The sequence below is a fragment of the Stegostoma tigrinum genome, chromosome 18, assembly GCF_030684315.1.
Source record: "Stegostoma tigrinum isolate sSteTig4 chromosome 18, sSteTig4.hap1, whole genome shotgun sequence".
NCBI lineage: Eukaryota > Metazoa > Chordata > Chondrichthyes > Orectolobiformes > Stegostomatidae > Stegostoma > Stegostoma tigrinum.
The window spans coordinates 8,787,431-8,814,220 of NC_081371.1; the positions used below are offsets into that span (position 1 = coordinate 8,787,431).

General features: G+C 43.1%; 1 protein-coding gene across 11 annotated transcripts in view; it reads left to right on the top strand.

Moving 5' to 3' along the window:
- cntn1b (contactin 1b) overlaps positions 1-26,790 on the top strand; it is a 721,932-nt gene that overhangs the window by 480,751 nt on the left and 214,391 nt on the right. For 10 of the 11 annotated variants that reach the window (XM_059652304.1, XM_059652305.1, XM_059652303.1 and 7 more), the window contains 2 exons: positions 14,309-14,467; positions 19,734-19,883. In XM_059652304.1, coding sequence (XP_059508287.1) covers positions 14,309-14,467; positions 19,734-19,883 — 309 coding nt within the window. Of the gene's footprint in view, positions 1-14,308; positions 14,468-19,733; positions 19,884-21,238; positions 22,014-26,790 lie in introns of those variants that run through there. The other variant, XM_059652313.1, reaches the window with a different exon arrangement.

Here is a 26,790-nt window from a genome sequence, read left to right on the forward strand (position 1 = left end):
TCAATTCAGTTTGGGTCAGTTCTCCTTGGGTAGGAACCAGTCCAACACCCAGTCAGCCCATCCACCACGAGCTGAGGCGCAGTTCCTACTCAGCACTTGACCAAGCGTTGCAGTTGTAGGTTTTCCACTTGTGTTTCTGAGTTGTGTTCGGAACATGTTGAACAGCAGTCTTCCTGGGAATCATCTTTGAATGATCGCTGTGTTGAGATGCAGAAAAGCCCAATGAGATTTGAAGTCTAGTTGTTATCACTGGTGACGATATGGAGTATTTAAGGATGGGCAACAAATGGGGCCTTGTCACTGATTCCCACATCCCACGAAAGAATAAAAGCAATTTCAAAATAAGTTTCACATAAATGAGCAAAATGCTTCGCCAATGAGCCAAGGAGTGGCAGATGGAGTTTAATTTAGATAAATGTGAGGTGTTGAATTTCGGAAAGGCTAATCAGGGCAGGACTGATGCACTTAATGGTATAAGCCCTGGGGAGTGTTGCTGAACAAAGAGACTTTAGAGTGCAGGTGCATAGTTTCCTGAAAGGGGGACAAAAGCAGAAGTTGCTGGAAAAGATCAGCAGGTCTTTTTTGCATGCCTAGAAGAGATGTGGCAGTGAGTTGAATACTGAATAAAAACTGAAAGAACTGCAGATGCTGTAAATCAGGATTTTCCAGCAACTTCTGTTTTTGTTCCTGATTTACAGCATCCGCAGTTCTTTCAACTTCCCTGAAAGGGGACCCAGAGGTAGTGAAGAAGGAGTTCGGCATGCTTGCCTTCATTGTTCAGGTATAGCAGTTGAAATATCATGTTGTGGTCAGACAGGACATTGGTGGGGCTGCTTTTCGAATACTGCATACAATTCTTGTTGCCCTTCTATCGGAAGAACAGTATTAAATTTGAGAGGGCGCAGAAAAGATTTACAAGGATTTTGTTAAGACTGAAGGGTTCAAACTATACAGAGAGGCTGAATAGGCTGGGGCTCTTTCCCCATGGAGCATCAGATGCTGGCTGATGACTTTATAGAGGTTTATAAAATCATGAGGGGCATGAATAGGATGAATAGCCAAGGTCTTTTTCCCTGGAGAAGGGAGTCCAAACATCTAGGGCACAGGTTTAAGGTGAGAGGGGAAAGGTTTAAAAGGGACCTAAGGGGCAACATTTTCACACGGAAGGTGGTGCGTGCATGTGATGAGCTGCCAGAGGAAGTAGTGGAATCTGGCACAATTACAGATATTAAAAAGTACCAGGATGGGTACATGGAAAGGGAGGGTTTAAGAGAAATATGGGTAAAGTGCTGGCAAATGGAACTAAGTCGGATCGGGATGTCTGGTTGGCGCAGATGGTTCGGATCGAAGGGTCTGTTTCTGTGCCGTATGACCCAATGACTAAGTTCTCAATAAAGCATAAACAAGTTCCCTGTTTATTCATTGCAGCTCTGGACAGTTCTTAAGGCTGCAGCTATCTCTGTACATCAAAGGATTGCCGTGGTGAAAAGCCATCAGCACCTTAGAACAGCATTTGACAGAAACTGCAGGCTGGTTGCCAGATGAGATAACAAACTGTGACCATGTGTGACCACTGCTCCACTTCCCACAGTCTTCTGCCTCTTTTAGCTTGTAACTTCATACAGAGGTCAGTCCTCCTCATTAACCTTTGAGCGAGCCAAAGGACAGGCACGAAGCACAAAGTAAACTCGCAGGTCGGTGACGCGAGGCTTGGTGGGAGCTTTCCAGGAAGACACCGCAGTGCTGCATGGAGTAAGTCACAGGCATCAAAGCTCAGAATAGAGGAGCCTTCCTGTTAGTGAAATTTGTCTTTCAGTCAGGCAGCCTTTTCACAGACCTGAAAGAGCCAGTGTGGAGTCCATTAAACACTTCCCTGAAGTCTTCCTCAAGCAACTGTTGACAGACAAGTGAAAAACAAGAGTCCAAAAATACTGCAAGCTGAAAAGAGCAAAGCTTGAGGTCGAAGCTATTTGACAATAACCTTTCCATCTGGAAACAAACATGTGCAGTGACCCACAGCCAGACTGAATACCTAAAGTGTGAGCAAGACTGGTGGATGAGAAATTGATAACTGAAACTCGGCGAAGTGACACTCCGTATTGTATAAATCAGGACTGAATCACAGAAGTGGGACTAGGTAGCCTACAGCCTAATTTTACATCGGGATGTGTTACCTGACTTGGGCAGTTTCTTGCCTCAAGCAAGAGATGGGAGATATAGTGCAAAGAACAATTTATGAGGAGGGTTGAAGCACCTGCCTTTGTTGAGATATTTATGCTTCTGACTTGGTTCCTTGATTTGCTTTCCCAGGTGGTTAATGTACGGCCAACCTGACCTGTCCAAACTCCTGAGGGCCCGAGCTGGAGCCTAATGTTTGCCACTCCCCTGCTCCACACTGCACCTTTGTTCCACGTTTCTCCCTGCACTGCCCTACCCCTTCCCAGGGTTCTTCTCTTTCTTGTCGGCTGCGATATAGCTGTCACATCAAATGCAGTCCTGGCCAGATTAATGAGGCAAATAATGAAGCAAACCTAGGCCTTGAGTTAATGGCATCTCAGATGCCAGGTCAAACATTCGGAAGTTAGGAGTAAAAGGAGAAAGCAGTCCATACTTAAGAAACCAGGGAGACCCTTCTTTGTGAACAGTTGAAATCAATCAAATGAGCTGTTGTAAGGGAGAGAAGGGTTTGAATCTTCTCATGAGCAAATGATTGAACAATATTGTTTTGTCAGGAAAAGGTGCAGACATTGGTACTATGATTTGTCTCAGTGATTTTCACCAAGTATGAAGGAAAGGCAAAGTTAAATTATCATCACATCCTAACCCCACATCTTTCAGATTTTCTCTTTAATGAAGCTCTTTTGCTGGTTTCATTGGTGTTTCATTCTTTCATTAAAGTCTTTTCCCCTCTTGTGGTCTGCAATTTGCATGCCAACACATGCCTTTCATTATGGATTATATCAGTAAATTTGAGCTTCAGAATGCTTAAATATAAACCAGCAAACACACTAATATAGACCATATTTCATTGGGTTGAACTCCAAAGTCATTATAACACTGCTAAGTCTTAAATAAGTACTGTAATGCATTTTAAAAGCTTAGCTACAATAATAGTGACTTAATGAAATAGTCCACACAGAAGTGTAGGTACCAGACTTGGTAGCTTGTAATGGGGAGATAGTATGTGGGCAACTGCCTATATTACAGGATTTAGTTCTTGTGAGATCCTTATGGTTTGTAGTCTGTGACATCCTGTCCCCGTGAGAGGGGAGATCCCATGAATCATACCGAGGCATTCTGCACTTGTAAAAGGATAACGTTATGATGTCTACTTAATTTAAAAAGGAAGCTGAAGAATAATAAGTATTTTAGTTACAATATAATGTTTATAGAAAGGGGGTGCAGCACATTTATTGCTAAATGTTCATTCATACTGTTACATTGGTAAGTGACATCTACTGACCAGCTTTGTCAACATATGAAGCTGTTTAATTTTGATAGAAATAACAACAGGGCTCACGACAGCCATTGTTAATTAGGCAGATCGTTTGTAGCAAGCACAGTCAATCTGCAGATTACCATCAAATGTGGAAACCTGTGTTTCCCTGGTCCACCAGAAGCAATGTGAATGGTATGTCACAGTGTTGCTTTTTCCTTTCAGGTGAATTGAACAATGTGATGTTGTCGAACTTATCTGATGGGTCTAGACTGAAGCCAATGTAAATCCTAGGCCTTGTGTAGTAGTGGACAGTGTAATGGTCATAATTACTGTCAAGTAACAACTCTGGCACTGAAAATCAACGTTTGCAAGTGTGGAGTCACATTCCTCAATAACAAGGTGTGGAGCTGGATGAACACAGCAGGCCAAGCAGCACCTTAGAAGCAGGAAAGCTGATGTTTCAGGCCTAGACCCTTCATCAGAAATGGGGGAGGGGGAGAGGGTTCTGAAATAAATAGGGAGAGAGGGGGAGGTGGATCGAAGATGGACAGAGGATCAGATAGGTGGAGAGGAGACAGACAAGTCAAAGAGGCGGGGATGGAGCCTGTAGAGGAGTGTAAAGGTGGGGAGGTAGGGAGGGAATATGTCAGTCCGGGGAGGACGGACAGGTCAAGGGGACGGGATGAGGTTAGTAGGTAGGAAGTGGAGGTGCAGCTTGAGGTGGGAGGAAGGGATAGGTGAGAGGAAGAACAGGTTAGGGAGCCGGGGACGAGCTGGTCTCGTTTTCAGATACGATAGGGGGAGGGGAGATTTTGAAGCTGCCAAAGCCACCGCCTCCATTTCCGAGACCAACACCTCAGACACTACCACCACCGATGCTGCCGTCGCCTACCCTGCTCCGCCCACCACTGACGCAGCTCCGCCCATCACGGATGCGGATGCAGATGCAACTCCGTCCACCGCCGATGCCAAAATCACTCCGTCCACAGCCAGCAGCTGCAGAGGAGACAGCCACACTGGGCCCTGCTGAATCTTCACCATCCCCCCAGACCTCCCCCTGACTGAGGACGAATGGTCAGTCCTCAGGAAGGGGCTCACCTTTGTCCCCCTCCACCCACACATCAACGAATACCAGTCAAGTTTGGACATTGAGCAGTTTTTCGCTACCTCCACCTCCACGCTTACTTCTTTAACCAGGAGCCTAACCCTTCCTCCACTGATCCCTTCACCCGCCTCCAATACAAGTCCTCCTCCTGGACACCACCCCCAGGCCTCCTACCCTCCCTCAACCTCTTCATCTCCAACTGCCGTCGAGACATGAATCGTCTTGACCTCTCCACCCCTCTCACCCACTCCAACCTCTCCCCCGCAGAATGGGCAGCCCTCCACTCCCTCCGCTCCAATCCCAATCTCACCATAAAAACCGCGGACAAGGGAGGCGCAGTGGTAGTATGGCGCACTGACCTCTACATTGCTGAGGCTTGACGCCAACTCTCCGACACCTCCTCCTACCGCCCCCTGGATCATGACCCCATCCCTGAGCACCAAACCATTGTCTCCCAAACCATCCACAACCTCATCACCTCAGGTGACCTCCCATCCAAAGCCTCCAACCTCATTGTTCCCCAACCTCACACCGCCCGCTTCTGTCTCCTTCCCAAAATCCACATACCTGCCTGCCCTGGCCGACCCATTGTCTCCGCCTGCTCCTGCCCCACCGAACTCATCTCCACCTATCTGGACTCCATTTTCTCCCCCTTCGTCCAGGAACTCCCCACCCACGTCCGTGACACCACCCACGCCCTCCACCTCCTCCAGAACTTCCAATTCCCCGGTCCCCAACACCTCATTTTTACTATGGACGGCCAGTCCCGAGACACCTGCATTCCTCGTGCAGATGGCCTAAAGGCCCTCCGCTTCTTCCTGTCCCGCAGACCCAACCAGTCCCCCTCCACCGACACCCTCATCCGCTTAGCTGAACTCACCCTCACCCTCAACAACTTCTCTTTCAATTTCTCCCATTTCGACAGACAAAAGGGGTGACCATGGGTACCTGCATGGGCCCAAGCTATGCCTGCCTCTTTGTAGGTTACGTGGAACAGTCCCTCTTCCGTACCTACACTGGCCCTAAACCCCACCTCTTCTTCCGTTACATTGATGACTGTATTGGCGCCGCCTCACGCTCCCACAAGGAGCTCGAACAGTTCGTGCACTTCACCAAAACCTTGCACCCCCAACCTCAAGTTCATCTGCTCTATCTCGAACACCTCCCTCACCTTCCTGGACCTCACTGTCTCCATCTCGGGCAACCACTTACAAACCGATATCCATTTCAAGCCCACTGACTTCCACAGCTATCTAGAATACACCTCCTACTACCCACCTTCCTGCAGAAATTCCATCCCTATTCCCAATTCCTTCAACTCAGCCGCATCTGCTCCCAGGATGAGGCATTCCACTCCCCTACATCTTAGAAGTCCTCGTTTTTCAAGGACCGCAACACCCCCCCCACAGTGGTCGAGAACGCCCTCAACCGTGTCTCCCGCATTTCCCGCAATTCATTCCTTACACCCCATCCCTGCAATAACCAAAACAAAATCCCCTTCGTCCTCACGTACCACCCCACCAACCTCCGGATCCAACGCATAATCCTCCAACACTTCCGCCAACTGCAATCCGAGCCCACCACCAAAGACATTTTTCCCTCCCCACCTTTGCCTGCTTTCCGGAGGGACCACTCTCTCCGTGACTCCTTTGTCCGCTCCACGCTTCCCTCCAGCCCCACCTCAGCTGGCACTTTTCGCTGCAACCGCAGGAAGTGCTACACCTGCCTCTTCACCTCCTTGCTCACCCCCATCCCAGGCCCCAACAAGACTTTCCGCATCAAGCAGATGTTCACCTTCACATCTGCCAAAGTGGAATACTGCTTCTGCTGTTCCCGTTGTGGCCCCCTCTACATTGGGGAAACCGAGTGGAGGCTTGGGGACCGCTTTGCAGATCACCTACACTGGGTTCGCAATAAACAACTGCACTTCCCAGTCGCGAACCATTTCAACTTCCCCTCCCGTTCCTCAGACGATATGTCCATCCTGGGCGTCCTGCAGTGCCATAACGATGCCACCCGAAGGTTGCAGGAACAGCAACTCATATTCCACATTGATACCATTGGGCTGCAGGGTTCCCATGTGGATTCCACAAGCTTCAAAATCTCCCCTTCCCTACTGCATCCCAAAACCAGCCCAGCTAGTCCCCACCTCCCGAACCTGTTCTTCCTCTCACCTATCCCCTCCTCTCACCTCAAGACGCACCTCCATTTCCTACCTACTAGCATCATCCCATCCCCTTGACCTGTCTGTTCTCCCTGGACATACCTATCTCCTCTCCACATCCCCACCTACACTCACCTTTACTGGCTCTATCCTCACCTACACTCACCTTTACTGGCTCTATCCTCACCGCTTTAACTTGTCTGTCTCCTCTCCACCTATCTTCTCCTCTACCCATCTTCGCTTCGCCTCCCCCTCTCTCCCTATTTATTTCAGAACCCTCTTCCCCTCCCCCATTTCTGATGAAGGGTCTAGGCCCGAAACGTCAGCTTTCCTGCTTCTAAGATGCTGCCAGGCCTGCTGTGTTCATCCAGCTCCACACCTTGTTATCTCGGATTCTCCAGCATCTGCAGCTCCTAATATTTCTGGAGTGACGCTCCTTCAGTTTTTAACAGTGTTGCACATACAGTAATCAAGCAATTAAAAGGTTGCTGTTTACTTTTCCTTCCTACATCTTTTAACTCTTTTTGTTATTCCAGCCGTTATTTCTTGATATATTATTGCTGTATTTCTTGCTTATTTCCTCATCCTGTGCGAGATTTAGCATTAAGTTAATTAATTGCAGTCAATACTTCCTGGTTTAGACTGTGAGTGCCTCAGTAAGGATTCTTGAGTTCGATTGGTTCAAGAGATGTGCAGTTTCTTGCCCTCTCACATTGGTCCCAGATGCCCTTCAGAGATTGCTGAGCTGCTTGGTGTTCGCTGACAGGAACTTCTAGTGGAAAGACAGGAGCCTCAGGAGTACCATTCAAAACACTTTGAAGGTGAACCAAAACAAAAGGCATCAAAGTGAGTCATTAATAATTTGCACAACTGGCCACTACATGGTCATTCATAAATTTCAAAATATAGGGCGCATACAATTGTTAATCATGTACAGATCTCAAGACACTCCTCGTACTGAATGGTTTCATTGAAATACAAAGTGTGGCCCATCTGATTGCTGCTGGTCTAATGCTTTGATCAACAACATGGTGTGGGCCAAGCCATCAAGTGTGGAGTTCCCAAGCAGGCTCAGTGCAGGCCCATACAAACCCATCTGTCTCTGCCTAAATTCTTGAGTTTCATGGAGCCACGGAGGTTTACAGCACAGAGGGAGTTCATTCGGCCCATCATGTCTATGCTCAACCTTCTTGTAGCTTATTTCTTCCTCAACATTTCATCTACTTTGCAGCTCTTACTGGGGAATTAGAAAACTGCTTCAGTCACTGATGGAGCAGTTCTTCACAGTAAGATAGTCTTTGTTCCAAAAACCATGTCCTCCATGTCATGTCCTCCAACCATCCTCCGTGTTTTTGTTAGATTGATCCTGCCAGTTACAGCATAACTGCCATTTTCCATATGTGAACCTGGAAAAATTGGTGCAGTTATGCATGCAACTTAGAGAAATGCTTCCTTTATTTCAGATGTGTTAACCCTGCAGTTCTGAAAGATAATGAGTCAGTTACCTCTCATTTAACTGGACCCTCTTGGGAACTCACTGACTAATATGTGGAGTTTGAGATGTCATGAGAGGAAGTAAATGGTGAAGTGGAACAAAATATATTTTTGGCATGAATGCCACGTATCTCATTGGAGGTAGATGCAGTTGTGAAAGCGCACACTGATGCGACTGGTGCTTCAATTTGTTTCACATCTTGCCTGCAACTCCCTGGCAGAGATGGAATTTTCCATTTTATGTTGTGCAGTCATTCAAAATTCCCGTCTCTACCGACTCGGTAATTCAAAAACCACTGGTGCAGTCGCCATTCGTGCACAAAATGGCACATTGCTAATGACAGGTTGCAAGGAGATGGTGCATATGTTATGAGTCAAGGAACATCTGTTTTCCAAATTTACTGCCTTTGCCACTTGAAAGCACTGGAATCTAAAAAGACTGACTTAAAATGGACTCCCAGGGCTTTCTGCAGTAACAAGACTGTGGGAAGAGCATCACGAGATCTGGAAGGTCTGCTCTGGTGTACTGAGTTTTGCAATTTGTCTTGTTAACAGAGTTAATGCTGCCTAGACCATAGTGTAATTGACAGAGTGGCAAAGGGGCATAATGTTTTTTCCTCTGATGTGTGACGGGCAACCTAAGAAGGCAGTAACCCTTCTTCTGTCCTGCTGATCTGGTCGCCAAAACTTATACTCCCACCGCCTCCCTGATCTGATCATCACTGAGCTGAACAAGCCCCTTCCTGTCCAAAACCCTGGGTTTCTTTCATCCTGCAGACTCATCGAGCCTTCTCGGGACTAGTTGCAGTGTCCACTAGCGAGCTTCCTATTGTGGTGCAGATGCGCAAATAGTCTGCACTCCCCATAGAATTCTGCCTGATGTCCTTGCCATTGATCCTTGGATAAGAAGCCCCTCTACTACGATCAGAGAAATTGAAATGCCGTTCTGGACAGTTCCTTAAAACTTTTCTCTTGTTATCCAGACTTCCTGAATACATTGTTGAAAATTACCTCAATCTGTTTTGCGTTGATATTGAATTGATTCATTTTGACGCAAAAGAACGTTCATTACAACAGAAAAATCCATTGCGTTGAATAAACTGATGGAGCCTGTCTTTGTTTGCGGTACTCGCAACTACATTGTTAAATCAAAGTCGAAGCTATGTAGTGTCCACTGGGATAGTAAATGAAATATTCTGTGAAGGATCATAGAATTGCTACAGGATGGAAGGAGACAATTTGGCCCATCATGTCTTGACTGACTGTCTGAATGAGTTCACCATTTCATCTGGTATCTCTACCCACCACCCAGCGCATTCTTCCTTTTCAGATAGCAGTGGTAAATTACAGACTCAAGATTTCATTCATCTTTAAAGCCCTAAGAAATGGTTGACCAATATTTCAGTCTAAAAGACAGTGGATGAATTTTGGCATTGGGGATCAAACATACTTGGAGCGAGCCTGTGACAAGACTTTGTTCTTACAAGCATCAGAGGAGCAGGAAAGCTGACGTTCCAGGTCCAAACCCTTCTTCACCCAAAACGTCAGCTATTTTCCTGCTCCTCTGATGCTACCTGGCCTGCTGTGTTCCTCCAGCTCCACACTGTGTTATCGCTGACTTCAGCATCGGCAGTTTTTACTATCTCTTTGTTTTTGAAAGTTACTTTGGCTTATATGACTCTTCTCATTACTACCAGGCATCCCTGAGCACTTCACAATCAATGCAATACTTTTTTCAAGCATAGTAACTGTTGTAATGTAGGAAACATAGTCAGCTATATTCATGCACCAAACTCCCATAAAAAGCAACATGATAATGACAAGAGAATGATGTTGATTGGGGGATAAAGATTTGCCAGGACCCTGCTCCTCTTCAAAATACTGCCTTTGATTTTCTATATTGACCTGAGCAGACAGAGCCTTGGTTTAACACCTCAGTTGAAAGGCTGCCCCTCCAACAGTGTTGAAATGAATTGAATTGAATTGAATTAGCTTTATTGCCACATACATGCACTATAAATACTGTGAAAAGGTGACAATTCACCACTTATGGTGCCATCTAAGATACCTGGGCACCGATTCTTGAGTACAAATTCTTCGGGGAAAAAAATATTCGAAAATAAAGCATTACATATTTTCAAAAGTACAAAATCATTGTAATAAATTAGAAAAAATAGAGCTAAAATGTTCAGAATAATTGTTCTTCCAAGATAATATAACGAAAGGGAAAAGAATTAAATAAAAAGAGAAATTAAGACAAAGTCCACATGGCTCATTTCACCATTGTGGGCTCAATGACTGGACTCCCCCTCCCCGTTGGAATTGCAGATTGGGCTCACCATGATGCCAATAAAACATGGAATCATAGACTGACTGAAGCTGCTGCAATGACACCCACGCTGACGCCGATGAAACCAGTGTAGTGCTCGCTCAGTACCACCTTGGAGTGTTACACTCAGGTCCTGCTGCAGGAAGCCCAGACTGTCAGTAATTCGGACGCAAGTGTGCCACCAGCTGAGCCACAGCGGTCCTTTAGATGCACCCCTCAGGTGATTTTATTGATGACTGGAGCTGTTCCAGTTCCAGACTGTTCTGTTCCAGTCTGATTCTGTGAGAACCCTCACTAAGCTGCAGGACTGTGGCACAATATTGACTGCAGCAGGGGTAGAATATTTGGACTGTCGGTCAGTCTATAAAGATAAAACATGGCATTACAAAATAGACCATTAATTCTGCTTTATTTTCCTTCAGACCATAAACAGGGCATTTTCAGTTGGCACGTGGTGAGTAGTGGATTTGATGTAAGGGTTGCCAAAGCCAGCTGTCAGCTTTTTACAATCGACGCTAAAGGTTCAGAGAGTAATGTATCCATTTTTACTGATGGTACAAATCTAGGTTGGAAGTGAAACTAGGGAGGACAAAGACACACTGTGAGGAGATATTGGCAGGTTAACTGAGTGGGCAACAAGTTTGCAGATGGAGTATATTTGATGACGTAGGAAGTAATTTGTTTGCTACTAAGAATTGAATAGCAAAATACTTTCTAACAAGTGCGAAACCTGCAAATGCTTTTTTCCAAAGTATTTTGGATGCAACGTATGCATTTAGATAGAGCAAACATGGAGCAAGTTAGCGTGTAGAGAGAGACAACATGCAAAAAGTTAGCATGTAGAGAGAGCAAACATGCAGGAAGTTAGCATGTAGAGAGACACAGCATGCAAAAAGTTAGCATGTAGAGAGAGCAAACATGCAGGAAGTTTGTATGTAGAGACAGCAAGCATGCAGGAAGTTAGCATGTTGAGAGAGACAGCATGCAGGAAGGTAGCATGTAGAGAGAGCAGACATGCAGGAAGTTCGCATGTAGAGAAAGAAAACACGTAGGAAGGCAAATGGCATGTTGGCCTTTTTTACAAGAGTATTGAGCAACAGGAATAAAGTAGATGTTTTACAAAGGCACAAGATTTTGGTGAGACAATATTTGGAGTACTGTGCATAGTACTGCAATGGATCACTAAATTAGTACTTAGAAAGTGGAGACTGCCCTGTGGAGAATAGCTCAGCAAACTGGGTCTGAATTTACTTCTGTTCTGAAGTATAGAAAGCAATGTCCTCGGAATAAATAAGGTTCTGAAGGGATTGATATGGTAGATGCTGAGAAGTTGTTTCCACTGCCCAGGTCATCGAAGTCACACCAAGTCATCAGTCTCAGCCCTTTTGCATGTAGCAGCTGCCTGCGTGTCAAACACTCTGCCTCTTCAGTCCAGCCAGTGGCTACTTTGGGGACTGGTACTGGACTGTCCTCAGAACATTTGAGTAAGCATCTGTGGCGACTTACCAGTCCTGACAGGCATAACTGAGTTGAGAGCTTGCTGCCGAGCTGAAGGAATGTTCGATGAAAAGTTTATGCATAAATGTGGAAACTAGCAAACCTGAGTATGGTTGTCAGCCACCCTTTGTGATATGTGGAGAGTGGGCTAGAGGAATGGTCTAAAAGACTGCATTCTGGCCAAATCAGTCTTACTTGATCGCCTCACTCATGTTCTTTTTTTTATTTTTATAGAGTAGCCACAGTCACAGTGGTCCATTCAGGCCTGTTATTTCATTTAATGTCCACATTTAATCCTAATGTATTTTCCAGTTCCATTCATTTTCAGTTGGTTGGGAAATGATTCTATAGCCTGAAAGCTGGCCCTGATATTCAAAGATCCCCTCCACCTGTCCACCTTCTCACCAATACCTCAGTCTCTAGACATCCCTGGAATTTTTAGCATCAACTCTGACACATTTGGTGACACTTCCTGCCTTCGGGGCAAAAGATTGTAGTTTCAAGTTCTCCTCCAGAATTTGAAGGAGGAAAACCTGAAACTTAATGCTCCTGGTGAAATGATGAGGGATTGCTGTACTGTTGGAGCTGTCTTCTTGAAGATTGAGCAAATAATTGGCAGATGAATTTCAATGAAGTTAAATGTTTGAGTGGAAGCATTTCCAGAATGTTTTCAGAGCTGAGTGTTTACAGCTATGTTTTTTTGTTTAGAATAGAGAAGCATGAGCGGTGATCTGATAAATTATAAATACGTCAGACAGGATAGATATGGAGGACAAGTTCCACTTGTGAGAGGTGGCCATAAACCCCAGATAGTTGCTAATAAACTCAATTGGGAAATAAGGAGAATTTTTTTTCTTCAGCAAGAAGCTAGAATATGAAACTCACGATCTCAGGATTTAGTGGAGGGAAACAGCCTAATCTTACATGCTTTCAAAGAAAGTTAGGCCTATACCTAAAGGAGAAGACAGTAATAAAAGTAATGAAGTGTAGGATATTTGTATGAACACTGGCATCGACTAGTTGTCTCATAGGATCTGGTTCTGTACTGTAAATTTTACACAGTCTTAGCTCTGAAAAATGTGTTAATGTTATACAACTCTCAGTGCACTCTTCAGATGCATCAACATTTACGAGACAGTCTGGAGAACTAAAAATTGATTGTTTTTTCAATGTTCTGTGGGACCAGAGTTTTAATACGCTCTTTTATGCTCACCAGCTCAGTTAATTGCAACCTGAAAGAGAAAGTCAAACTCTCAGAATATGGTTTCACAACAGTTTAGAGCAAATATCATTACACTTTGAGATTCTAGGGGATGTATTTAGATAAGTATTTATTATAGGCTTTTTTTTCTTTCATAGAAGCAGACCCATTGCATATCTGTTTTCTACTTCTTACAAACACAATATTGGTAAAGCAGTTGTTTTTGAGATGGAGTTGTTATGGGCAGAGAGCTTCTTTACTGCTGCCTAACAGGCATGTTCACAAGTTACTGCTTCTTTCAGATGTGGACAACTGCCTGCATGACATTATTGTGCTCAGCTTAGACGAGAGAAGAATTACCTAGTGTCACAATCACTGCTTATTTACCAGCCTTTGTCCAGCAGGCTGATGGCACAGAGTGGAAATCCCTTTGTGATTTTGATGAAATCTTCTCTGCTCCTATTTCCAGCAGATGCATTTCATTTGCTCATCTCCCTTAGAGATTGAGCCTTCAACCTCCGCACCCCTGCACTTAGAATCCTCCCCTCAAACGTTTTTGTCCTGTTGCCGCTGGTCTCAGTAACATGTCCCACTTCGGCCTCCCTGTAACCTTTCTTTCCAGTTTCCCGCTTGCTGTCCAGTTTTTCTATGAAACACCATGTGTGTCATATGAAAATAAGAAGGCGCAGTATTGTATTTCCCATTGAACAAGTGCAATGTTCAAACTCTCAATGTAATCCATGCTTTAACCAGGCTTGCAGTTTTTTGCAATCCACGAACTGTCACTTTGTTTGTCATTTCTGGCAACTCTTAGCTCTTGTTTGTAGGAGCCTATTGTCCATTGAATGTAGCAGCTCTTAAAAATGATATGCAACATGTAGAATGGTCAGAAAAGATTCCATCACATTTTTTAAATGTGGCGTTTTTATGCTGTTTGTAATAATCCTCATTATGAGCTTCTGATGGCCTTTAGTTGTGAGTGAGAAGAATATTTATTGACACTGTTTGCTGAACTGAATGTCTCCTGGGCACTGAGTGACTCGAACGTCTTCTGTCTCTTTGCGAATCTCTTCTTTCAGGTCCCCCGGGACCCCCTGGAGGGGTGCGAGTTGAGAATATTGGAGACACCTTTGTGACCTTGACCTGGAGTCGAGGAACAGACAACCACAGCCCAATCTCTAAGTACACTATCCGACAGAAGTTCGTCGATTCTGATGAATGGAAAGATGCCAGGACAGGTCAGTACCAGCCCAGTTATACAGCAGTCTTGGATTGAATAAGAAAAACACAGCCAGGAATGTTATAATAGGTTCTGTTTCTTTTCTGTTCATAATCCAGCAAGCATTCAGTTATGTTAATCATAGTTTATGGGGTAAGATGTTGAAAACCAGTTGACCAAAGGAGTACTGTAACTTCGGTCAGGATGTGGCAGAGGGAAGGTGAGAATGTTGGGAATTGAAACAATCCCGACAAATTCCAGATTTACTTAAGAGCGTTCTGAGGAAGATCATTGGACCTGAAAGGTGAACTCTGACTTCTGTCTACGGATGCTGCCAGACCTGCTGAGCTTTTCCAGCAAATTCTGTTCTTGTTTCTGATTTCCACAGTTCATTTGGTTTTTATTGAGATGTGCCTCCCTGTTCACGCATTGGACAATGTGTTTCGATTACATTTCTTGTCAACCATGTTAAACATTTATTAAACTGGACACGTTAAGACATGAAACAACAGAGAAAGTTAAAGCCTCAATGTGTTTTGAGAGGATTTATATAGATGAGGATGTATCTGGACAGCCCTGTGAAGTAACTATTTCTAAACCACGCCCAATATGAGATACACAGTAGACAATAAACATCTGTCCTTCCCAACACTCCATGCTCTTTTCTCCTTCATCATCCATTCCCAATATCGTGCCTTCAGCCATTGTACGTGTTAACAGTCTAGGATGCCATATGAGCTGCAAGAAACACATTGTTGTCTTGTCCAGATCTGTCCTTAAACAATGTCCAAGCTTCTCTTCTGTGACCAGGAATTTGTAGATAGCAGTCAATACCAGACCCCTTGGGAGGAGTTCTGTTTGAATTGCAATGTCTTAGCCTACCCCAGCCTGCAATTGGCTGATGCAGGAATGATGAGGAACTGAATTGAAGGGCTGAGTTAACCTGCATCAGTGACCTCCTACCTTGACTGGTTTATCCTGTGTTAAGTAATACATTGGAAGTCGCCATATGCATTTATATTCTCAGAGTTTTTCTGAGAGTAAAATTATGCCGTTGAACAAATACTTAGGACTCCAGTGTTCACCGTGTGGAGCGACGATTGCCCACTGTTAAGTGAATTCAAGCCACCCACACACATCCAACTTTCAAGATGCATGGCAGTCATTCAAAGCAGCTTCTTGAAAAACATGTACTGGAGTTACAGTTGTGCGGAGCTTGTGGGAGATGGTTGCATGCCTTTACTGTTGCTTCAACTACTGTTTTCAACGTGGTATGTGCACACGGAATGAGGGCAGAAGTGAACATACACACATCTGCCACAGTGTGATTGCTACAAGACATGCATGTGTAGACTGGTTAAGCCACAGAAAGTCACTCCCAGCACACAGGCAGCATCTGAGACCACTGCCAGCTGGAGCACATGAATTGCCTTTGCTTGGAAGTTGGGGCAAGATTCAGAGGCAAAGGAGTTCTCTTTCAAATGATCTCATTTCAACCAGCATGCTGAAGCATTAAACCAGTGTCATGTCGCTCTCCCAAGCAATTCCGGAGAAACTCTTTCTCAGTTGAAAAGTGGCAAAACTTCATTTATTACCCATTGTAAAGGTGCCTTTTCTAAATGCTGTTGAGCATCCCATGTTGATATTGTGGATTGAAATGATAGCTAAGATGCTTCAGGACATAGGGATTTAAAAAAAGGGCTTTTATCTCCTGTTGCTGCTGCATTTGACTTTGTTTCTCAACCAGTCAGAGTGGGATTTGAATGTGCAGCCTTCATGTTGCTCGTCCAGAACCACTGCATAAACTTTGTGTGGCGTCCTATTTCATTGTTTCATTTGTTGGTGATTCACAACCTAGCAGGACCTATACTCTCTAACTTATATCTTATACATACATGTGGTGTCCCATTGAGGATTGTAGGGGTGTGTGTGTGTGTGTGTGTGTGTGTGTGTGTGTGTGTGTGTGTGTGTGTGTGTGTGTGTGTGTGTGTGTGTGTGTGTGTGTGTGTGTGTGTGTGTGTGTGTGTGTGTGTGTGTGTTCAAAAGAGACTAATCATAAATCATCAACATGAAGAGCAAAGCAAAGGAGAACAGTCTTAAAATGAGTAGTTGGCATTTCAGAAGTCAGGCCAGAAGACACGGCTTTGCACAAGGTATAGTAGAAATCCCTTTCTGGAATAGCCGTTGGTTCATTTGAGATTTTCATTACTGAGATCAATTATCAAGGAATATGGATCAACAATGTGAAAGTGCAAGCAAGGTGTGGCTCAACGATCATTTAGTTTAATGTGGAACAGGTCCAAGTGGTTGACTGGACCAATCCTGTTGCTTTTTCACCATCGCTGTTTTTCTTGTATGAGTTTGGACGTGGTTTCAAAGCGATATTGGAAATGCAGTGATATGCACAGAAACCTCAAATGTACCTGAACAGAAAATTGATGAAATGGAATGCTCCCTCACTACATAAGAAAAGAGTATCAAGTGGATCTAGATTGTAATCTAGCCATGTGAGGCCCCATGGAGAAGAGTGACCATAATATTCTTTACTGGGATTGAGAGTGATATGGTTGGTTCTGTGATTAAAATCCTGAACGTAAATAAAGGAAGCCACGATGGTATGAGTGGTGTGCTGGCTATGATAAATTGGGGAATATTACTTAAAGGGATGACAGAAGAAGGTAAAGTCACCATAGTCTTACCAGACTGCAGAGAGAGAGAGAGAAAGATGGCTGGTGATAGTTTAATCAGAGGGCTACCATGTGAGGTGAGAGGTTGGGATGAAGAATCATTGGTTAACTTAGCCCTTCCATTCAGTTCCTTATCGCATCATCTAATTGCTGCATTATAATCTTAGTCAGTGTGGGATTTGAACCCACGCTGTTGGCATCACTCTGCAATGCAAACCAGTCATTCAGCCAACTGAGCCAAGCAGGTAAGCAATAGCAAACGTTTAAAGAGCACATGGAGGAACTACCAAAGTTGTTCACTCCAGTTTGGCACAAAAAATTAACTGGGAAAGATGGCCTGACCACAACTAACAAGAGAAATTCAGGATAATATTATACCCAAGGAAGGAACATACAAATCAGCCAAAATAGCAGCAGACCTGAGGATTGGGAGCAGTTTAGATTTCAGCGAAGAAGGACAAAGGGATTTTTTGAGGGAAGGAAATAGTGTATGAGAGTAAGCTTGTGGGTAATATACAAACTGGTTAGAAAAGCTTCTGCAGGTCCTTGAAGAGGAAAAACTGTGAGGAAAGACAAATATTGTCCTTTGCAGCCAGAAATATAGGATGTTTTAATGGGAACAAAGAGATGGCAGATAAATTAAATGCATACCTTGGTTCTGCCTTCACAAAGGAGGATGTAAGTAATGCCCCTAAAATGTTGGGGAACACAGGGTTTAAATGGAAAGAAATCAGTAAATGTAGTGAAATGATGTTTAGAAATTGATGGGATTAACGGCCGATAAATCCCCAGGACCCAATTCTGTATGATTCTGTATGCTTTAGGGTAGTTCCTGTGGATTGTAGGGTAAATAACATAACCCTAAAATTTAATAAGAGTTAAAAAGAAAACCAGAAATGACAATCCAGTTATCCCGTCATTTGTAATGGCGAAACTCCATTATAAAAGAAGTAATAGCAATGCAAATGGAAAACAGTGCAAGGATCAACTCAGCATGGATTTACAAAGGGAACTTATACTTGGACAGATATTCTGGAATTCTTTGAGGATGTAACTAATGGAATTGATAAGAGGGGAGCCAGTGGATGTGGTTTACTTGGATTTTCAGAAGGGTTTGGAGAAGATCCCGCATGAGAGATTACCGTGTAAAATGAAAGCAGATGGGATTTGGAGTTGTACTGTCATGGATAGAGAATTGTTTGTCAGACAGAAAACGAAGGCAATAAATAAGAGAGTCTTTTTCTGAGTGACATGCAGTGACTAGTGGGGTACCGCAAGGAATAGTGCCTAGACCCCAGCTCTTCTCACAGTATATATTAATTATTTGGGTGAGGAAACGAAATATAGCATTTTCAAATTTTCAAACGACAGAGAGTTGAATGGGACAGTCAGCCATGAGCAGCATGCAAGGTTGCTTCAGTGAGATTTCAGCAAGTTGAATGAGTGTGCAGATGCATGGCCAGTGGACTACAGTGTTGGATGCACATGGGCTTGTCCATTTTGTTTGCAAAAGCAGGAAGGCAGGTTAATATCTGAATGACGATTGATTGGAAAAGGGGAGATGCAACAGGAACTGGGTGTCATTGGGCACCAGTCATTGAAAGTAAGTATACAGGTGTAGCACATGGTGTAGAAGGCAAATGGCATTTTGGCCTTCAGACCATGAGGATTCAAGTACAGGAGCAGGAATGTCTTGCTGTAGCGGTTACAGGCACCTGGTGAGACCACTGCTGAAATACTGTACATAGTCCTTATCTGACTGGTCTCCTTATCAGAGAGAGTGCAAAGAAGATTTACCGGACTGATTCATATGTCACCGAAACTAACATACGAAGAGAGACTGGATTGTTGCAGACGATACTCACTGGATTTTATAAGAATGAGATGGGATATCATAGAAACCTATAACAGTATAACAGGTTTAGATGAGATGAACACAAAGTGTGGTGAGTTTATGGAATAATTCTCTGCCACCAATAGCTGATGAGGCCAAAAGATTGAATGTTGTCAAAGAGGTAGATAGGGTTATTCGGGTGAAAGGGATCAAAGGGTTTGGGGAGAAATTGGGAGGCGGGTACTGAATCACATGATTAGCCATGATCATATTGAATGGTGGAGCAGGTTTGAGGGCTGAGTGGCCCACTCCTGTATTCTGTGATTCTTGGGACCAGTGAACAGCTGAAAACAAGTGGGAAACTTGGAACCAGCTGACAAGAATAGAGTTCTTTGGTGAAAAATAATACAAGGAGAAGTGAAATTGAGTGGTGACAGGTAAGTGGAGGGAAGTTCTGGGGCTTTGTGCGAAATCCAATTGTAGCCACAGCCTCCCTTACCTATCAGAAGCACTTGATGTAAAAATCCTGAGCAGTTTCCACTGCTCGATCTATCATTACTAAAGTCACCGGTGTTGGTATCACTGTCACTGCTCCCACATTAGAGGATAGGATAGATTGCGAGTCTTCATGGATCCATATTTCTTAACTGCTGCTTCATAAAATAAAGTTATGGGACAATCTTTCTGGTGACAGTTGTCAAATTTAAAGGTATCTCTCCATACATCCAATTTTCAAACATGCATGATTTTTTTTCCCCATTTAGATCCTCAGGATATAGAAGGCAACATGGAAACAGCAAAGGTGATCGATTTGATCCCATGGATGGATTATGAATTCAGTGTCGTGGCAACCAATACCCTGGGCTTGGGAGAACCCAGTTTGCCATCCGCTAAAATCAGGACAGCTGAAGCAGGTGGGTTGCTCGCTCCGTGGAGACTTACTTTATGCTTTGTGCCTCATTGCAAACAATTTTACATGTCCCACAGTGCATTACAGATTTCGGGAGCTTTAGTTATGAAGAGCTATGAACCACCTCATACCTGTAGTTCAGTTACTTAGGTTGACATCTACTGCAACATTGTTCCTGCATTGTTCGACACTCCCTAGCTTGTCAGTTATCAACTACATTGACACTTGTAAAGGACGTTGGATTCTGAATCACAGTCAGGAATCCTAAACTAGAAATTGCGACTGTGAAAGTTGTGTTGTATCATTGATAGTACCAGGATACCTTTCACAGATGCATCCACCCTGTTGGTTTATCTCTTGCACAAGGAAGATTTGGGGTATCCATTGAATTGCATGAAGCATTCATGGTGAAATGATCACACACAGTAAAAGTGCACACAAAAGTTGTATTAACTGCTAACTGAAAAGATGGGACTTTGGATTGAGAACAGTACATGCTTCAGTTGCAGTTTGCATTAAATTGCGTCAATAGATGTGCATGTAGTGCTGTTGGAATAACTGAAGTTCCAATTCCTTCAGTTAACAATCTCTTATACTGCTTTCAAATATTTGACCAATAGAAGTGCAATGTGCAGAATCAGAATTGTGGATGATTTCTCATCATTCTACTTTGCTGACCCTAAGTTCATGGTGGTTCATAAAAACAGTATCCACAGCAATATTACGCTGTAAAGGGCGATAAAGAATGAATGGCTGCACTGCTGGTCAGTTATCTTGTAGCTGTGGCAGATTTGACTTCCTGTTGGAGTGCTGGTGAGGGTTCGTTTTATGATATGCTTTGTTAACATTCAGTTGAAAATTAAGAGCATGCCGACTGTCACTTGTTCCGCTACTGATGTGAATCAGAAAGCAGGTCCAATCAGGGAAGTCTGTAATGTCCATGTATAGTGGTCTGTTTGGCCAGGATTAGAGAAACGATCCTGAAAAAGTGGAGGAAATGGATTTTTTTTAAGTAAATACTGCTTCTGTTTCTGTTCTCTCAACCTGACTTGAAGCACTTGATTTTGGAAGCCCAACTCTCAGTATTAAACTTCACTTGGTTTGTGAGCAGATCAGGATGGCATTACAGTGCTACCCAGCCACTTCCACACATGGCACTCTCAATTCGTGTGTTTAAGCCTTATAAAGGCAAGTTTGGTATCTTTTACTTTGCGACTTTTTATATTCAGAATGAAAGATTGGTGTTTATAATATGCATTCATATTTGTGGGAAATGCATTAACTGAGGGGAGCTGAGTTCAGGGGACATGTGAACCTGCCCAAAGAAGTAACCATTTCCACTCGGCTCCTTTTCTTTAGAGACAAGTGAAGCCCCAGCGCTCTCGCAGAACCTATTTAATACCGGCATTGAAAAGTACACAGAAGATGAGTTTAGATAGCGAAAACTTATGGCGTTGCAATGAATTGAATCAGATTGGGTGATGATGCTGAGATGAAATGGCGAGGACTGGTATCTGAGCTGTTTTAAATCAATTGACCATGGGAATGATGTGATCCTCAGTCCTGGCAATTCAAGCCACTAAACAGGTTGACTGTCATCCACCCGTATTTATGTTTCTTAGTTCCAGCTTCATCCTTTGACCTTTGGTTGACCTTAAGGTTTAGAAATGGATGTCTTTTGCACTGTTGCCTCATTTGTGGGAAAATCTTCTACCAAAACGCATGACACGCATTCTGGGTTTTATATGCCTTGGTGGAAGCAAGGACAGAGGATTATAAAATGTACATACGTGACTTGCAAAGGTGTGAGAAATTAGGAGCCGACCAGACTTCGAGCTCTGTCAATTTGCAGCACACTTAAGATGTGGAATCCAACTTGACTTACTGCTCCTGGGTGGAGTTCACTGTAGAACTGACAAAGAGCTCATCTTTGCAGCTTCCAAGGCCTGAGGCAGCTGCTGTTTGTTTTCAGTAATACTGTTCAGTATCAGGACATTTCAAATGAAGTTGCTGAGTGGTGTATACAGGACAGTGAAGATGTGTACTTGGGACACCAAGACGATTAAACAAGGCTCCAATTACTAGGCTGTCTGAAATGACACAAGAGCTGCTGCTGATTTTGATCAAAGGACTCCATATACAATGGTCACTTGAGTTCTGTGTTTGGTGGTCAATAAATATTTTCTTCACTTCTTCAACTATTCAGACATAATAAGCTGAAATGTAGATCACCTGCACTCTGTTTCAGAAGTTGCGCATGACTACTTTTATATTACAGGTGTGTAACAAATGAATCTGTGTGTTGGCAATCTCCTGTAGTGCGTTGTATTACCACACTGTCACATAGTTTCCACTGAATTTCCAAATCTAAATAAAGTTGCTTCTTTGAAATGTTCCAACTTGCTCAATTATGTTTTCAGGAAACAAAATATTACTCACTGAGAACATTTATAGTTTCTGTTGCTAGCCATGTGGAGGTGACAGGAGTAGGAATATTTGCGATAATCTCAAAGGTTCAGTTTCCATTTTATGATAATGTTTCTGTTATGAGGCACATTTGCTTCTGAATCTGACAAGTTTTACCGTTTCCAATTTTCAGTTAAAATGACAGCATGATATGAAAACAAGCAAAGTGCAATATAGTACAGGTGAGTTTGTTGACTGTTCAAAGTCAACAACATATATTTGGCACAAGTTCCAGTGAATTTTTGGCATATTTTGGGTGACACTATTGTTCAGCTTGATCATTGATTTAACATAGCATATCTGCAAGGATATGAGTGCACTATCATCTCATTCAAATTTATCCCTGATCTCAAAGACTTGTTAAATTATAGGAGAGCTACATGTAGGGACTGTGAACATATGCATTGTTACTGAATGATAGCTGTTCACTTAAATGTTCTTTGTGGAATGCTGATCTTTTTCATCAGAATGTTAACATGTATAAGTCTGTGGTTTTTAGTATATCTGAGTACATTTTTTTATCTGGGTTCATTTTGCTGCTTTCACTCGAGGTTTTGTAGCACATAGTTATTATTTATGACAGAAATACACAGACTTTATGATGTGCATTAAGATCAATGTGACCGTCGGAAGAGCATGTCTGGCCATTCAGCCTTTCAAACAGTTTGGATTCAGTGTTACCAAGTTGACCATAATGTTTTATATAAACCATATTCAACTCTACTTCATATGTCAGAATTTGTTGTCATGTCTTCCAAATGTGCCGTGAGATACATATATGTGTGTGCATATTGATGCATTTCTTTTCGTGTGGATGAACATGACAGAATTTTGATGATTAATCATACTCTTGTTTTCATCAATCCTCAGGATTTTAAACATGTTGTACCTTTGCTCTATATATTGCATTTTACTGTCATTGGGCCAGAGCACCACTGCAACATTTGACTGTTTGTATCTGCATTGTAAATGAGATTTTCATCAGCTTGGATTGTAGCTTCTTGTGAAGCCTTGTCCCTTTCCTTGTGTTGCACAGAACCACACATAGTATTGTCTTAATTCTGTTTTGCCTCGAAAAATATCAGTAAACATGAAGCACTGGTCATATGCGTGAAACCAGGCTTGAAGGGGACAATCGCATTCGCCTGTGTTGTGAGAGTTCAATCCTGTACATCTCACAAGGAACTAGCACAACAATAAAACTCAGACACAACTCTGTAGCAGGTGGGAATTGAAGTTAGATCTTGTAGCCCAGAGGTAAAGAGGTAACCATTGCACACAAGAGATTTCCCTAATGCAATAATGATGCGTTACCTATTTCACCATATTTATTTTATATGTACGTAATCTTAAGTACCACTTAAAAGACTAAGTTTGTGTTCGTCAGCTGTTGGAAATAATACTTATTTTTATATCATGCTCTTCATGACTTCAGCTCCCCAAGTGCTTTTGAAGGGTACTCACCATTTTAAGGTAATATATGGCTACCAAATTTGCATGCAGCTTGCTCCTACAAACAAGAATGCAATGTTAATTGAGGGGTAAATATTGACGAGTACATGATGAGAGTGGGCAGACAGGGTCTTGATTTAATTTCACCTCTGAAAGGCATCTCTTCAAATGATGCAGCATTCTGCTGCTATAGAGCTAGAGTGTCAGCAAAAATTTTCATGCTAAATTCCCGGAAGTATGAGTTGAGCCTAATCCCTTCTGGTTGAGAGGTGAGACGGCTTCTGTATACAGCTGCGGGCCAAACATTTAAGATGTTTCCACAGTGAAGCAGTTGAAAAGGAAGAAAATGTTAAAAGTTGCAGGCATTGCCATCAGTGAGACCAAACTCAAATTTTTCATCTCGATACATGTGTAAACCAACAGTGGCACATGCATGGAGAGCAGCTTAGAATCCAAAGTAAGTACTTGTTGACAAGCAGGAAAGTTCTGGTTCAGTTTAGCTCAGCGATTGGCAGATGTGGAGAAGTCTTTGTATTGAGACAGGAAAGGACAACATAGTAAATGATCTTCCAGCTCAAGGGTATAGACAGAACGGTTATTTCATACTTATGGAATAAACTGCTACTTAGCAACACAATGCACTCAGCTAAAACGTTCGGTTGTAAATGACAAGTTTGTTCCCAAGATTATTAAATGAGGATGGGAAGAAAGTGACCTCAGTTTATGGATAATAATCCCAAACCAAGATGAGTGACTCATTCTCAGTCCTAGTCCTGTCCTTTGCATCTTGTAAAATAGTGGTTGTCAATTACAGATTACAAATTTATCCTTAGGATACTATCTTAAGGCAGTAGTGAGCAGCATGCACACCCTATATGTTTGACAACACTTGTTTATATCATGCTGCAAAATGAGAATTGGAATATCTGTTGCAAGTAGTTAGTTTCTACTTAATCGTAATGTAGATGATAAGAAAGATTCAATGCAAGGCTGCACCGTCTATGGCTGACTTAAGAGGTAAAGGACTGTATCAAATTAAAACTTGTACAATGTTACCACGATCAGTCTAGATGATTGGGAAACATTTGCAAACCAGCAGACCTTTGAGTATAGGAATTGGGACATCATGTTGAGGGTGTGCAGAATGTTGGTGAGGCCTCTTCTGGAGTACTGTGTGAAAAACTGGCTGCCCTGTTATTAGAAGGATAATATTAAACAGGAGAGGATTCAGAAAAGATTTGCCAGAAAAGGAGGGTTTGAGATACAGAAGTAGCCTGGAAAGGCTGAGACATTTTTCACTGAGCATAGGAGGTTGAGGGGTGACTTTATGGAAGCTTGTAACATGAGAGGCATAGACAAGGTGAATGACAAGGGTCTTTTCCCTCGGGTAGGGGATTTCAAAACTAGCGGGCACATTTTTAAAGTGAGAGGAGAAGATTTAAAAGGGCAAATTTTTCACACAGAGAGTGGTTCGTGTGTGGAATGAACTGCTTGAGAAAGTGATGGATGCAGGTATAGTTTCAACGTTTAAAAGACATTTGGATAAGTACTGAATAGGAAAGGTTTGCAGGGATATGGGCCAAGTCCAGGCAGATGGGGCCAGTTTAGTTTTAGGAACGTGGTCGGCATGGACTGGCTGTACCAAAGGGTCTGTTTCCGTGCTGTATGACCTTGTGGCATTACAATAGAAAAGGAGAAACTGAAGTTTGAGTGAAAAGTAGAAAATCATATAAAAGAGAGTAAAAGCTTCTCCGAAGTATATAAAGGAAGAGATGGCAGTAATGAGCATTCATCCCTTAGAAGATGAGACTGAGGATTAAATCCTGGTGGAATATTTGCACAAGTTCTTCATATTTGTTTTCACTGTGCACAGTCATAAAGCTTTTATTCTCTCTTGGCCAATTTCAGTATTGCTTCCTGTAAGTATCAAGCGCATCCTGTGATAGACCTGCCTGCATGCAGTTGTATCGATTGAATGCCATTGGCAGTGTTTCCGCCGCACGCCTGAACTGGATAGGAGTTTGTACTGCTCTACACTCAAAAGATAACCGTGCATCATCTGCAAAACATATCCTGCAGCATCAGCACCCATCAAGGTTATGAAAAGTGATAAAAATAAAAGCAAGCTGTGTGAACCACCACCACTATCTTGTCTCCAGGATGATCCAAAACCAATAGGAGATTAGCGTCCCACCCACCATCTTAAATATTTACCTCCACACTAAACTGTGTACCATCTAGACACCATCTAGAACCTCACTAAGGCTCCTTCAACAGTATCATCCAAACCTGGGATCTTTACCACACGGCAGCAGAGCTAGCGTGGGAGTACACCACCTGCAAATACCCCTCCAAGTCACACACTGTCATTGGCTTGGAGCTATGTTACTACTCCATCAGGTCAAAATCCTGAACATCGTTCCCTAATTGCAGTGCGAGAACACTTGCTGCCTGGACTGCAACGTTTGACGAAAGTGTTTTCAAATAGACTAAAGGACAAGCAACAAACTTTGGCCTTGTCAGTGTGGCCCTCTTCCTCTGGATGAATTTAATGGCCATTGACTACAATTTGGAAATAATAATTGCAACTCCAGACCCCACGACAGCACAAAAAGGGAGACTTCGCTTATGGCTTTCTGAAGTTATGAACCTTACACTGGATAATGCGCGTCCAGAAACTTAGTGATGCCTTTAAAAGGTCACGTAAGTTCATAGCAAACACAGGCTCAAAGATAAGGCAGTTGGAGGTTTGTGGTTGTCAGCGACTTCTACTGAAGAATTTAGTTGCCAGGTGTAGATTTGTGTTGGAGGATGTGCAAGATAACAAGTTCAAACGGACAGGCATAGATATAAGATGATGACGTCAAGGTTGAGGGGAACAGGAGTTATGGTCATTACCTGTACATGGAAACTCCTTCAAGGCACAATCTGAAATAAGTAATTTTTTTTTCTTGCCTGAGGAATTATTGCACACAAGTGACTCCATCGACTGT